This window comes from Nyctibius grandis, chromosome 30 (genome assembly GCF_013368605.1).
Source record: "Nyctibius grandis isolate bNycGra1 chromosome 30, bNycGra1.pri, whole genome shotgun sequence".
Taxonomy (NCBI): Eukaryota; Metazoa; Chordata; class Aves; order Nyctibiiformes; family Nyctibiidae; genus Nyctibius; species Nyctibius grandis.
Genome location: NC_090687.1, coordinates 4,771,253 through 4,787,500, shown reverse-complemented (window position 1 = coordinate 4,787,500; position 16,248 = coordinate 4,771,253). Strand labels below are relative to the sequence as shown.

At 34.2% G+C, this 16,248-nt stretch overlaps 1 protein-coding gene across 27 annotated transcripts in view; it reads right to left on the bottom strand.

The window, feature by feature from the left end:
• Nucleotides 1-16,248, bottom strand: part of RBFOX1 (RNA binding fox-1 homolog 1) — an 853,949-nt gene that overhangs the window by 3,438 nt on the left and 834,263 nt on the right. For 9 of the 27 annotated variants that reach the window (XM_068420323.1, XM_068420336.1, XM_068420335.1 and 6 more), the window contains one exon: nucleotides 10,531-10,583. The exons of the other annotated variants lie outside the window; for them this stretch is intronic. In XM_068420323.1, coding sequence (XP_068276424.1) covers nucleotides 10,531-10,583 — 53 coding nt within the window. The remainder of the gene's footprint in view (nucleotides 1-10,530; nucleotides 10,584-16,248) is intronic. 27 annotated transcript variants of the gene reach the window in all.

Here is a 16,248-nt window from a genome sequence, read left to right as displayed (position 1 = left end):
GTGTCTTGTTTACTTAATAAATTCAACTTTCTATTAAGAGATAATACATTAAAAAGGAGTTAATCTATTAAAGCTATGAAAGTAGCACAAGTTCATGAATGTGGGCTCTATATCTTACCCCACAGCTATGTTTACTTTAGATTTGGGCAGAGGAGTCCTCGTAGCTATCAAAGATATACATGAATATCCAGGGGAAACAGCGTGTTGTGCTATCAACTTCTTTACGACAGGGTCTTAAACTCAGGAAAATACATGTAAAAGACTCTGTAAAATATATTAGTTCCTCTTTTGCATCCAATATATTGATGAGTGAAGGATTAAACTTATATATCAATTCCATTTAAATACTTGGTATCCATGAATACCTATCTTTGGAAATTATCCAAGGCAGTTAATGACAAAGAAACCAGGCAGTTCCCACTGAAAAAAAATGGATGGAAAAATAGCTCACATCAGCTAAGTTGGGTAAATGACACTTTTGTGATTCTTTGAATTGGAAAGGGGGCATAAGAATTCTTTGAGCAGGTTTGACACTGACCCCCTACTCTGGAGCCTCTTTGGTTGGAAGAAATTCCATAAACCTCAGCCTTGGTAAACCTCCACATTGGGATGCAAACATAATACTTAGAGATATAAAATACTTAGCTTTGACAGTAGCCAGAACAGAATCCCAAATGTTTTGTTCATCTACAGTGAAGTGAAGACAACACCTGATTTTCCTCTGTATACCCATTTTTAAAGTCTGAGAATCCATTTTAAACATCATTATAATTTTAATTCTCTCAAGCCAAATCTCATTCAAACAGTAAGAAAACATTTAGAAATGGAAAAGGATTAATTTAAAGCTAGACTTGTTTCCAGCACTATAAATTTCCCTCATATCCCTAGTAACATGGAGGACGAATTGCACGTAGTATTATTATACCCGCTTTAGTGTCATGTCTATTATTTTTAAAGTAATGGGAATCGGTGTATTTTCGATTTTTTTTTTTTTTAATCAACTGGTATTACTGCAGTACTGAGCAAAGACTGGGAATTTAGATGTGTAAGAATTACATTAGTTTTGGTCTAGTGTAAACTATTAACTACACTGGGACTTTGTGAGCTTTTCTTTCCCCACTGCTCTGATCCATTTCCTGCGTTTTGACTCCACACCGCATCCCATTCCTGCACGATCCTTGACTATGTCACAGTGCCCCACAAAACTGAAAGTCTAACGGGTCACCCGTGGCAGGGGATTAAGAGGCCTAAATGCAAGGGCCAGTTGTAAGGAAGGAACAAGCCTGAATATATAGTGCTTAGACTTTATTAAATTATTAGTATATTTAACCCAACTACTGAAGTAACTAGCATATTGCTAACAGTATTACATCATTTTTTTACAGAAATCTGGACAACTAAGGGGAAAATGTGGATAAACAAACACATTAAGCAATTTCAAAAGAAAGAAAAAATGACTCTTTCAAGCCAGTATTTACTTCTGAGTACATTTTTATTAGTCTTTTGCCGAAGTAGTAATAACTTATTGTTAGTGCTTTACATTATTTTTTTCAACCTACTGTGTAAACCATGTTTCTTCCTTAAAACTAAAGAGTTGTGAAGTAATCCTAATGTGAAAACTGTGACCTAAGTTAATCTTTGCTCCTTAAAAAGAATGTTTTACATTTATATTATGATAATGCTGAAGTTTATACTGTATTAACATAAAAATGATATTTCAGAATTAGCAATGTTTATATTCTTGTTAAAATAAGAAACTCTTCTTCCTTTTCTTTTACAGGATATTAAAATTCCACTTGAAAAAATGTGTGGAATGTAAACATAAAATGCAAAAAGCATTCTTCCAAATCTTCTGTAAAAGAAAACAAAGTATACAAAATTAATTGCAAAATTCTCATTCTGGCACCCTCCTAAATACACTTGACATACATAAGCACAAACACGGAAGAACATAGTTCCAAAGGGGAGAGAATACATGCTCAGATATTGTCTGGGAAAAAAAATGCATTGAAATTCCTCTGTGATGAACAGACTTTTTTTCTCCTCAGGGTGACCTCTGCCTTCAGAATATGATGGTTTTATTATGATTAATAAATTTCATTTCCACAGAGGAAAGGAACAGTGTCAGCTTAAACTTAAAGCAAGTGGGTTTCTTTTTAAATGCTAATTTTTAAACACGCCCTTGCATGACACCAAATTTAGAAGCTCAGGAGGTTAGCAGAATAGATTCTGATTTCCTTGCTGAAAATAGCAAGAAGGATTTAAACTATATTGTCACACTGAAAATCAGTAAGCTAGTTCAGTCACATAGTCATTGGTTCATTTATTCACTATTATGCCAGAATGCTTATTTCTCATTAAAATTTGTGGCATTTAAATGCTTTGTGTTAATTTACACTGGAAATAATCATTCTAGGTAAACAATTTACTAAAATTTAGGACATGCAAATGGCAAAGTATTTTCAATAAATTAATAGTCAATGCTATTATCTGTGTATTTTATAGAATGTTAAATCAATGTATCAAAATCAGTATGTGCACTCACAAATTCTTGTCTAAGAAAACCTCTGATAAACAATATTGATGCACCACTAATCAGAACAGGTAAGTTCCACTATCTTCCAGATACCTGGAACAAGTATTCAGGACATAACAGGGAAAAAAACAAATGTTTGCTAGCATTTTGTTACCATACTGGCACTGGCTCTTAAGTAGCTGGACTAACATCTTACTGGGAAATAACTGAAGAAAAAAGAAATCAGTGTAGCCATGCTAACATCTGTAAATGCAGCTGTAAACTATTCACCAAAAGCTCAGTGTATGGTATGTTCTTCTTTACTCATGCTATGTCTCATTTTCTTCAATCATTTTCAGTAGAGGGTTTAAAATCGCTAAAATACTACATAAAAGGAAAATTTGTTGTCCACTGCACAAATCAAAAAAAGAGAATCAAAAATGGTAATTGGTTGTGAGATTTATTTTAGTAGAGCCTTTGAAATTGAATATCTCTCTTTAAATCATCAGTAGTAGGTACTGCTGAAGTCTCTAAAATTAGGGAAAGTATGTGCCTCTAATTGTAATTACCGTTTTAGGTTTTTAAGTTCTTTGGTACTATGGCTGTGTTTCCATACACATCTAGGACAGACAGTGGAGCTGTGATACTGGAGACATTTGGAAGCTCCTTAACAATATACATACTATAGGGTTTAATAACAACATTAATGAGGAAAAATTCACAGTATAGAATATGAACCAAGTTAACATATTTTCCTCAAGTGATTTGAGAACTATAGAAGGAGATTTTTAAAGAAAATTTTATTTTTTAGGAATTTGATGCATGCATTTTTCTGATCAGTATCATTTCCCCCCATTTTTTAAAGTGTACATATTGCTAGAAGAACTATAGAAAATGATAGATCTGTTTAAGAACTATAAAAGGAGAAGTTAAAAATCTGGCACTATCTCAGCTAAATTTAACTCTGATCTAATCCCCCATTACTCGCCTTATCACAAGCAAAGTATGTGCATCACTGGAAAGCTCCTACTTCTAATCTAACTTTTCCACAATATTATCCATTCTTTACTGGCTTTGATTATAATTGAACAATCAATTAACAAAAGTGCTGCTTCTTCAGACCTATATGTGTTGAATCTTCAACCAGAATAACCTTAAATTACTGAAATTCTTGTACTGACAATTATTGCTAAGTTTCACAAAAAGGCAACTGAACGAGTGAGACTTGGCTAAGTATGAGAAGGTAGAGGAGGGTGCAGAGCGGTTTGTTCACCCAGGAGATGGGTGCTATTGCGGGATGTGCCTCTTGCTGTTGGCAGGTGGCACGGAAAGGGCAATCCACATCTCTCCTCTGTCAGATATTAATGCAATAAAATTTTAGACAAAGATGTGAAGATTTCAGTAAGGAATCGGAAGGAATACAAGGAAAGCAAGGGTTACCTGGCCTTATTCTGATAAATGATTCCAGTAAGTAACGTCTTGCTCTTTGTCTTGGTCACATAACTACGATGATACCGAGACAGATGACATGAGCAGCAGAGCTCCTTCGTACGTGCACCAGTTACACACCACATTGCTGAGCAGTATTTTAACCTCAGTGGGTCAACACTGTGCAGCAGTGGTAGTCCTTTAGCTTAAAATTCTTCACAACAGTAGGATGGTACCTGCTTATGGTGCTCAAACCATGTGCAACCAACCAATTTATTTAATTTGGTGATATTAATATCAAGCAACTTCAGGCGTTACAGTCAACTGAATGAGCACAAGTCTCTCCATATATCTCAGAAGGCAATGAGGAAAGATGCCTGTCCTAAGTTTTTACTTAAGACCAATGAAAATTATTGAAATCTGCTGATAAAAGCACTTTCTAGTCATTTTCCTTGATTGTAAAGGTTAAGAATGTTAAAATCCTCTATGCAAAGTTTTAAATGCACAATATCAAACACTAAGATCATTCTACAAGGGAGGACCATAAAATATTTTGTTGCGTATCATTTTCCTCTTCAACGACTGATAATGCTTTACAGATTTGTGATGTGGAGCAGAGAAAGAATTGGGAAGATGCAGTAGAGACACGCAGCACAATGAAACAGTGAAACTCCAAGATATACTGCAGTGCTGAACTCCTGTATACCTTGAAAACCACGAGGGATTTCCTATTAGTATAGTATTAATATTCCTAGGTTTTCACAGACATGAAGAATCTTGACTGCAGCCTACCATATGGATAGGGTGATAATAAAAGATTTTCATGAAAGGATCTTCATAAATACATCATTGATGAAATATTAAAAACAGTCTTTATTTTTTCTTGCAGGTTGGAGGAAGACGAAAGTTAAGCAGCCTATTCAGAATTTTCTATATGCAGAGACGAATTTCAAATTCTTGACTGTTTACATCTGACTTCGGCCAGTTAAACTTTCTCACTAATTGATAGGCAAGTTTTGCAGATATTTTGGTCATTGATATTCAGACCTGATTTTAATTTTTATTTGCTGTATGCCAACCTGTAGCTTCTTTTGAAGTTTTTTAGATGTTTACAGCCATCCAAATTTGAGCTGCCACCTTGTTAAACATTTAAATAACTATGATTGATATTGGTTAATTTGCAGAAATATAGAAGTACAACAAGCAGCAACACAACTGACTTCCCTCCTGAGCTGAAGATGAATAACTGCTATGGAACAATCCCAGGGACAGATCTCAGCTTAAAAACTTTCTCTCATGTTTCAGTCTCACTGTCTGGATTTACAGAAGTGTGGGCATTTCACTTGATGCCTAGTTAAAAATCTAACATAACTATATGCTGCCAACAACACCTTTCTGTACAATCTCTATCCAAGAAAGTTAGACTTTATATAAACTTTATTAAAAAAAGCCACTGGGGAAACTGAGGCTTGCCATCTGGTGACACCTAACATCAGCTGTATTACAATGAAAACCAGTATTTCTTTGATCTGTAAAGCATGTTCCTATTACTATTGCTGTTATATTTTGGGGCAATAAACCTTGAATACATTCTTATCTAGTTCAATAATAAATAAACTGGTTAGTTTGTTTATTACATTTTAAAGCAGTCTTTTGTGCTTGAGTGTAAAGTTCTGTAGTATGCAATCATATTAATTTTTGTTTAATATTTTAAATGTAATATGATAATCTCCATATATTAGAACTGAGTCCTTGTTTATTTAATGTGCTTGTATATAACCACAAACCACCTTTCATGTGTACTATTTTCAGTCTATCAGAGAAAAAAATTCTGGTTGCTTCATTAAAAACAAACAGTACAGAAGATGCACACATGCTTATACGCACTTGTTGAGGGCAAACACAGATTATTCACTATTTCTGTTATCAAAGGAGCTTCACATTGCAAATCCTCCATTTACAAATCACAGAACCTCAGCTTTACTTAATCTCGTCACGTTGTCACATTTGACTAGCCATGCGAACTGACCTAGAACTGTACGCACCGGGAAGGCAAGCTGTCAAAGAGATAATGACAAAGATGCCAAAAAGGGCTGCCAGTGTTCTCACTGGGTGAGAAAAAGGAATTCATCAAACTCCATGAAAGAAGAACAGAGGATAACCAAAGTGTTTACTGATTTTTATCAACTGATCCAATAGCTGAACATCTTTACCACACAACTACCAAGAGCAGTAAAAGCCATAACAAATGGAATTCCATATAAGCAACTATTTACAGCAGCAGTAAACGCAAGTTTAAACTGCCGACATAAAGGACACTTGAATTTATAGAAGTTGTTTAATACTGTGCATTAGTACAACATTTCCTAGTCTTTCCAGAGCAAAAGTTTCAGTATCTGCTATTTTTCACAAGGAAAAGCAGTACAGCCTTAAATAAATACTAGCACAAAGACCTTACAGATGCTACTTCATCTTCATTTTTTATCTGATTAGTGGAAAAGCATAACATAATAATAAAAGCATCTCATAGAAAATGGTTATTTTCCCAGTCAAATTGCTTCATGAAACGAAGTCAAACCCATAGGCAGCAATACTAAAAGGGAAGAACCTCTCACAACTGAACATGTCTTCACACAGTAATTCAAAAAGGCTAAAAGAAATATCTCTGAAACTGCATTCTTCCAAAGCAGTTTGGATTATATGTACTTCTCAGAAATTCCTTTGAAAGGGTATAATCTGATCAATATCTTCTCCCAGACACGTGAATAAGTCAATTAGATGTATGCAAGCATGTATAGCAAAATTTTGACCAGCTACTATTATTCCTGTAGCAGAGCTACGCCACAACAGGCACCTTAACCATTCCAAGCACTTTGCCAAATATTAATTTGCTTTTAAATAAGTATCTCCATATTTGCTATTGTTTCATGAACTAAATAAATTTGTGATAGTGTTAGTGTTGACAGGTTAATGACAGTATACAGGAAAATTGCAATGATTTGAGCAATTGCATTTGTTAAAAATTGCCAGTATTCTGTTCAAACTATTTCAATAGTACAAACTTCAGTGTTTGCTTCTTTAAGCTGCCTGCCTTTATGAAACATTTTTCCTAGAGTTATAAAATAAAACCTTTCAGAATGTTTAATCTGTTTTGGAGACTGTATCTTTCTCCAAATGGAGGTCAATAACTTAATCTAAGACTGTCAACTTCTAAAGCTTTATAATGCCTTTCTTTTGCACACACACACAATATCCTGCCTCCTGGGAATGATTCTGCTCAAATATGTAAATAAATACAGTCACGACTGGACAGATGTTATATCCACTTTCACCATACTTCATTACAAATTCAGGTTTATATATACACTTGCCTCTCTCTCTGTTATTTCAAAATCATAAACTGCATATACACTTGGGAGAAAAATAATACCAAGCATGCATCCGCACTGGATTTTTTTGTTTGTAGATGGAAGTTGAATAACAGATAAAAATTGGAGGAAGAAAAAAAAGAGTGATATAAATATAGAACAATGATCCTGTCCCATATTTACACAAAAATAAGAAAATGTAATATGCAGGTACCTCCTAGAATGCGCTTGGAGAAGACACTACAAAATATTTTTTTCTTTACAAACTACAAATTTTGATGTTACAAAACCTAGGAGAAAAAAATATATTGAGCATTGATTTGAAAAACTCACTAAAAATGCTAAAGATTCAAAATGAACAATGTTCTACAACCAAGATGAAAATAAACCATGGGTTTATTCTGGGTCTCATTCTGATTTATTAAGACCCTGATAGGGCAAGATGCCCATTGCCCCCATCAACCAGGAACCTCAGGATTAATTCTTCCCTAGTGTAACTACTGTCAGAGATTTGCTAGAGGAAGGTCTTCAGAGATTCTTGTTAAAATTCTGTTATCAAACTGATAGGAGGTTTCCAATAGTTTCCCTACCTCTGATGTAGCTCAGGTCTGTTTGCAAACTCTTTAATCATGCCTGCCAGAGGAGATCTATCCCAGAAGCACAGAACTTCTCTTCTGAAGAGTAATTATTTTTAGCCTCAGAATGCACTGGATGCAATCAAGAGTGAAATATTTTTAAATTTCCCATGGAAGGATCCCTCTGTCAGATACATGAATATGTTTTCTTTATATAATGTGCATGCAAGAACAGATACACATACATAAGTAGAAATGTGTATATGGACACACAATCCATTCATTAACACATTTATTTATTCAAGGTTACTTTATTCCCAAATCAGAAAAGATGTCACGTGGCTGAGCGCTAGAGTATCCTCTGGCAGGAATGATAAAGTATCAGGAAGAGAAGAGCGAGTATTACCAGCAGAATCACCCAAGACCTCCCATTTCCATTTGATGATAAAGTTCCAACCAGAAGTTTACTGTCATATTATTATTTGAAATCTACAAACACATACATTCTTTACAAGGAAACAGTAAAAACATACATATACTCACATTTCAAACATTGAGCATATTATCAGTATCTTCACTTTATAACAATTTTATAAACAGTTGAATTACTGTAATTGAGTTTAGGAGCACTAAAAAAAGCACTATAAAATTGTACTGTAGGTGTTTTGCATGCATCTGAAAAAACCACAGGAAGGTTAGCTTTGGTTCTAAAAGTTTATGTATCTCTATATATGCTCCATGTATAAAAACATAAAACACCAGATAATAAATTAGTTGAAAGCCAACTTACAGATTTGAAAGACAAAATGCAACTTTGGCAACTTGTACCACAGGAATATTGGCCAGAGAATTATTTTTTTATAAAGCTAAAAGTCCTTTAAATTCTATGACTAAAACTTAAGTATACAAGAAACAGAAGATACAGGCTTTCCTTAGCTTCCGCCTTCAGATCATATTACAAAAAAGGCACCTACAGTCACCTATGATGGATTTGTTTATCATACGGTTAAAAACATACCTGACAAAAATACCTTATTGTTGAGTCAATTCAACAGAGGTAGTCAACTGGTAAACTGAAAAGTTTTAATAAATATACACAGAGATCCATTTCCTTCTGTGTAAAGTTCACTAAAATTTACTCATAAATAAGAGCACTGTATTTTTGACTGGAATTCCAAAGTAGTGATATACAGAATATGTATAATATAGTCTTGGACACTTAAATTGTGCCTGAATTGAGGGGAAAAAAATGTCTTTATTAGAGAAATAATTATTGCTTAGAAGGGTTCAGTCTGCAAAACAGGAAATTGTTTTCAGGACAAGAAAAATATTAAAGACCCCACGTCTATCTCACGAATTCCAAGTTTAAAAAATTGCTAAAATAACTCTATTTATTCTTCCTTAGCCAGGCCTAGATTTATAAATTAGTAGACTCCCTACTACAGCTCACTCTAATCCAGAGCTGAGCAGGAAGCACAAGTGAAATAATGAAAGCCAAAATCCAAGTCTAGTAAGATCAAGAAAGCGTCAAATGTTGACTTCTCAAAATGTATTCTCTTAATGAGTTAGGACTTTGAAAAATCTACATTAAATCAGGCTTTATTACAGAAGAACTTTTCAGATTACCACCAAAAATGCTATACAGATTATTACAATTTTAGCATATTTTGGCTTTAGCTATGATCTTCTTTTTCATAAATAAATGTTCTTTCTTTTTTTCTATGTAGGTCACTATAGCATAAACAGAAAACTCTTTACCTTTTATTTATTTCTGCTAATGTAAAACTATAAATAAACACTTCTTAATACCAACATTTTGTGTCACACTATATAACCTTTCATCCTTCAATATAAGCAGCTTCTATGAACTCATTAGATTTTTTGCATAACATTATTGGCAGAATATGTCCTGGCACTGTTACTATTTATTTTGGCTTTTGATTTCTTTTGTAGTTACATAATACCATCCTTACCTGAATTAAGACTAAGATTGTTCAAACTCTATTGCTTAAAAGAGAGAAAAATCCCTTGACATTCAATATAATTATAAATTACCATCACCTTTTAAAAACATTGTTCAATCTTCTGTACCCACGGCTTACATGCTAGTACATTAGCAAAGCAGCTAAGACTTTTTACTTACTAGAGAGCGATCCTCTGAAGACACAGACCCTCTCTCCCACTATCTCATCCATAGGATAGACTTTGTGAGTGCTTTAGGGTCTGCAGTACCCTTGTGGGCAATATTTGCCCCCAAAGAGTTGAAAAGAAAATTGTTACAGCTATAGCACTTACAATGTCCTACATACATCTAAGCCTCTACTTTTTTCACTAGTTCTGTTCTGGCTTTTTGAAAGTCACAGTCTTGATTGTACTGCACAGTAAGTTCTTATTAGAAGGTTTAACATATCCTCACTTACTAGGCCATATGATATTTAAACTGGAAATAAAACACCAAAGTCAGCAAAATAACCTAATGTCTTTTATATTGCAGAACCTATAGGCTGAAGCTATAAATTAATTAAACTATTCCAAAGATTTACGATATGGACTTTCCTATGCTTTCTCTTACGATTAAATGCAGCATGTGAAAAAGGATATTGAGACCTGGATGGATGCATCAAGAAGTATCAATGATTGTTACCTGCAGAGGTGTTACAAGAAATTTCATCTGCTGCAACGAAGACGAATTGATTTCTGCAAGAGAAGATAAAATTCACAATACTGCTTGCTGACTGGGAAATGTGCTAGCTGCCAATTGACTTGATGTTTACAGATGGGGTAGGGTAAGGGTGCTTAATTTTAATGAATGTAGCAAGAAAAAGTATTGACGTATTTCAGTACTATAGAGTTTATAAGGATCATGAGGTAGACATGCTGGGATCTTTTAAATGAAATAATGGTGACATTTGGATATGGACTATGTACAAACTCTTGCATTGGAAGCTTCATGTTTAGTGTTACAGATATGTCAATATATTTATGAAGTCTAATAAAAATAAAACAATATTTATATTGATATAGATATTAAAGGGCACTACTGCAAAATATGCAAAAAGCGTTTTTTGAAAAAAATTGCAATTAACTTCGTGCATCTGAAAGGAGGATATTGAAAATAAAATATTTTGCTTTTTATGTCTAATGTGATTGCAATCAGAAAATGAATTTTCTGCTATTTATTAAAAAAATGACATAGTATATTCTCATATACTATCATCCAAATACATACAAAAGTCTTTTGCAGAATCTTAGAAGAATAAACTAGAGATATGAGTAATTTAATATAAACATTCTCTTGCAAAATTCTTTTTAAAATCAGGTAACATAAAAAGAGAAATGCTAAATACACTAATATTTCAAAATGCAGAAAACTTCATTATGGCACAAATCCTGATTTGTCCTTTCCGAAGTCAAACCAAACAGGATTTGGGTTAGTGGAAAGCACGTTTAAGGATTAACATCAAATGATTCCTTTATATGCATATACACAGCTTCCTTGAATTATTTTTGTGTTGTGCAGGATCAATAAAGAACCTAGGTGAAGTTTTAACACTTGGGTGCTGTTTTCCTCCAAATGGCATGTAGCTCCTCCAGCCTGCACTGCTAGGCATGGTGAAAAACTGAGGTCTTTATGTTTTACACAGCTTTAATGCAAGAGTCTACCAAATAGGAGCTAGAAGGAACTAGTTCTAGCTTGTACTAAGGACTACCTGGAAAACTTAGCTCTGCAAGATGACGAAAGCTCTGTCAAGCATTAAGTACTCTGAAGAGCCTATTGAAAACTCGTCAGTTCAGGAGCAAACATCTCGTAGGGGTAACAGAATCTTGAAGAGTTAAGCCCTAAGAGAACAAAATCTATTTCTATTACTTCACCTCCAACGTATTAAGAGAGATTTGTAATTCTTGTTTAGAAATCTGTGAACCTTACTACTTAGAAGTTCAGAGTTTGGGAAAAAAAAACCCAAACAAACCAAGGAATCCGTAATCCATACTACAGGGGTGGGACTGATTAAGATCAAAAGTAGTATCTGATCATTGCCTGTGCCCTATCTTAGAGATATTAACAACTGCCTTTTAGAATGAATGAATGAACTTAGTGATCAAACTGTATATTTTTTCATTTTCAACTGGATGTACAGATTGGTAGTTTGCTCTTTATTTTGTCATCTGCAGCAATTTCACGTGCTAATAAGATCCACCTTGCATGTAATGCTAAAGAGATGAATCTAAAAAAATGAAGGGGGATAAATTTAACATTATAAATACAGAGCTACTCTGTATTTCAAAGGTAGTATAATTTGGCACTGTATTTACTGCTATCACGTCTTTTATTATCACCTGTGATAATTATGTAGAAAGAAACAGCTAGATGTTTGCCTAAAAGGGATTTAGCCAGTAGCAATGCAGACTTACCAGCTACTGTTCTACAGAAAATCCTTTTGATTCATTTCTATGAAGTTATTAAACTGCCCTCTCATCTAAGTGAAAGGATCACTTTTCCTTAAAAACTGTCTCTGAAGTGGCTAGCTGAGAAACACCTTTTCTTTATCTCTATTCAGAACATTTGTTGTCATGGAACACTGAGCCACAGATACTCTATCTTAACATGTCAAAGTACAGAATTATCTGTAAGAATAATATGCTGGTTTAGTTACTTACAGAAACACCCCAGAACACTAACTGCTATTTGTCTTTTGGAACAACAGATGTTACTGAAACTGTTCTGAAATCTTACTTTTTATTACCAACTGTTTACTAATTTACTAGATTACTGGTAGTAAATTAATTTTAAAAAATTTAAGCCAAAGTGATACCTATCTAAAAAACATCTACCATAAACATTCCTTGTTCTACTGCTTCAGTTTACATAGGATGATACTATTTTCCCTATGTGTTGCTTTTGCAAAATTCATTTCACAACTCCATAAATCAATTTTAAAAGTAAGAAGAAAGTTACGTACTGGTCAGCATAGCAACTGTGAGAATGAAAAGTACAACTAGGCGCTGGAGTACAATAAGCCAGTTCATTTTTTTATAATTAATTTGGTGTTATTTGTAAGAATTACAAGAAATTGTTTAGTTCTTTGATGGCTTTAATGTTTTTATACTGGCAGTTCTTTATTTAGTTAAATCCTCTACTATTGTTTACACAGACCTAGAGGGAGAACTGATAATCAGAGGCCTCGCTATCTGATGTCCAAAGAAAGTATTATTCCTTAGTGGGGACAACCCCATAGTTTGCAAAAGGAGTCCTTCTGAGTTAAGCTGACACTGTGGTGCATCATATTCTGTCTTAAACTGCATGAAAAGCAGACCTGGAAAAGGGCAGCTAACCTAACTCAGTCCTTGCAAATGTAGGGTTGTTCCCTTTAAGGACCAATTTTATGCACTAACTGTATTGAGCATACAAGGCTTAAAAACCTCACAGGTAAGGTATGGTTAAAATTCGTGATGCATTTTAGATTGTTTTAATGTTCCTCATCACTGCTACATTTTTTATTGATTCAAAAAGGTACGAGAAATGTAAGTAGACCCAACTTCATTATACAATAAGCCCTGCTCAATTATTAAGATACAGAATTGCTTCCATAATTTAATTTGTGTATTAACAGTGAAAGTATAGAACAAAATTTTTACTGCTCATTGTTTTATACTTCACATGTAAAAGAACACATATTTAAAATCCAGAGAACATTTTTTTTTTAAATAAAATTTTTAAAGTTGTGACTGGTTGTAAGGGAGATAAGCAGAAAAACAAATCGGAAGTGTAACATGACAAATACATTGATTGGAATGTACAGTTGGAGATATTCAACTTGCCAGATATTCACACCCTGGGCTAAGTGCAATCCTTTTAAGAGCTGGAGTGGCACCCTTTGGCAGCTTGAGCTCTCTGATGGAAACCCAGACAGTGAGGGTCATGAAAATGTACTTCTGGGACTCAGAATGGCTGTGTTCCATCCGAGCAGCTATTTCCCAAGGGCAAACACTTCTGCATACTATTACTTCTCACAAGCCTATATATCAATTTCTTATTTCTTCTAGTAAATTGAAAACTACCACAAATTTTTACCAGTATGGTAATAAAGCTATTTTTGGAGCTGGAAAAAAAATAATGTTTAAACATTTGATGTATTTCCTGAATTCAGAGAGAAACAGGAGAGGAGAACAAGAGTAATATTAAGTGATTTAGATGCTCTTTCTTACTTGGGGTAGTCATTGAACCTGCATTACCCCAGTTTTCAAAAGGTTCAAATATGTTCTAATTTCCTCTGCTCCATTCCCCATAGACACTTTGGCAGACTCCTTGAAGGCCCCAGATCTGACATGAACCTCCCTACCAGTTTTAGCACCTGCTATTTCTACCCAGCAGGTCTTTTGCACATCCAATATATTAGGTGCTTGCTTTCCCTCTCCTTGATGTTGTTAGTTCAGTGAAAACAGGCCACACTGTAGCATAAAACTGGATTTTTTTTTAAATCTTTAATCACTAGAGTCCAAGCCTTATCTTTACTATGGCTGTTTAATATACAGAACTACTTCTGTGAAGAAACCCCCCATGTGAGTTTTTACTTCTTGCTAAACTGTCCTAGAAAGATATGATCTGTGGTAGAATGGAGAATAGCTTTAGGAGAGGAGTCTTTCACTACCCTCTGTTGGCATTTCCATCTTAGCATCTTTTACCCAGGGTAGCTTGGAAAAAAAAAAAAAGCAGCATGATTTTCTACATGTATCTTTCTGTATTGCACTTTTTATTATAGGGGACCTTTTATTACAAGATCCTTGATTAGCAACATTAGGGCTTATGCCCTCAGGAATGACTCTCGGTCATTATTAAAATAATAGTTTGTATTTAGACAGATACAGGGCTTGCACTATAAAACCAAATACTGTTTGAAAGTCTTTGTGATGGCAGGAGGCGGGCAGGAAAACTCCAGCTGTCAGAATCAAAACCATACTCTGCAGCATCAGACTTCAAAGAGCATAACAAAATATTTTCAGGTTCAACTTTATCACCTGACTAAAAGTACTCTGTTCTAAACTGAAGCAAGGCACCAAACTGAAAGGCTCAGATAAGAGAGTATTAAACCAAAACACTTAAGAAAGTGAAGAACAGGAATTTAAGTAAAGCTTGACTAAGGTTTTTCATTATATACACTATTTAGTGAAAAATATTACTAATAACAAATGACTTCTCTAGATGTTATGTACTCACAGAAATTAGGCCTTCTGGACTGTTCAATTTTAATTTTTTTTTTTTTTTAAATACCGTGGCCTAATTTTTTCAGCATGTTTATACTACCACAAGTTAATTAAGAGGCCTAAGATATCTCATAAATATATTTTGTCAGTGCTTTCCCTTACCAGAATGTTGCATCTACCCATTTTTCAAGAAGAGCTGTCTTTTACAGCCTTGTCTCTCACAAATCACCTTAACTGTGCTGAAGTAGCACAGAAAAACTTCCATAGCTTTCATTCTAAAGGGTACTGACCTCATACAGAAGCTACATGGATATCAACACTGAATTTAAGCTTAGGTAAGGCTATACATATGAAATTTAGTAGAAACATGTCAACAATTTATAATTACTACACAGTATTTTTAGCTTTTATTTGTACAGAAATATTTTCTGTAAGCATGTTTAAATAGTCTTGACTCTCTTTTTCAATTGGTTTTAATCTACGTATTCTGAGAGTTAGTTTCATGTTTGAGATACCTGATATTCCAATGAGGTTGATTAGCTTTTAGCATACATGTATTTTACATGCTCCGTGAGGAAAAATTGAGTATAAACAGCATTTCTGTTTAAGGAACATTTATTACTTTCCTTCAAACTTCCAAAATTCCTTTGATGTTTCCCATCCTCATAAACACTAACACCAATGATGTCAGCCACTGGAATGTCAAATAGATACCAGAACAGAAGGGGAAATTCTGGTTTATACCATCTTTGATACAATACTGAACTTTAGGCTTCTTCACATGTGGAAAGCTGGGAGTTTCTCCTCACTGAGAAAATGGAGTGAAAGTTTTCTTAAATACTGAAACTCTGGTAATTCAGTTACACATAAATATATACAACTTTTATCCCATTTTCTACATCTAAATAGACTTTACTTTAAAGGTCAGTGGCAACTTAAAGCAGAGTGGAGCTCAGAAAGAGCAGAAACTTATAACAGAAATTGGGTGTACGGTACAGACCTAACCACTGATCCTGCCTGACCCATACGTGATTTGGCTACACTATTAGTTGGAAAATTCAGAACCTAGAAGTGAAAGATAAGAAGAGATTCAGAGAATGGGTCTCAGATGCTCTTTTTTATGACTTGAGGGATCTAACCATCATGAAGCACAACTCCA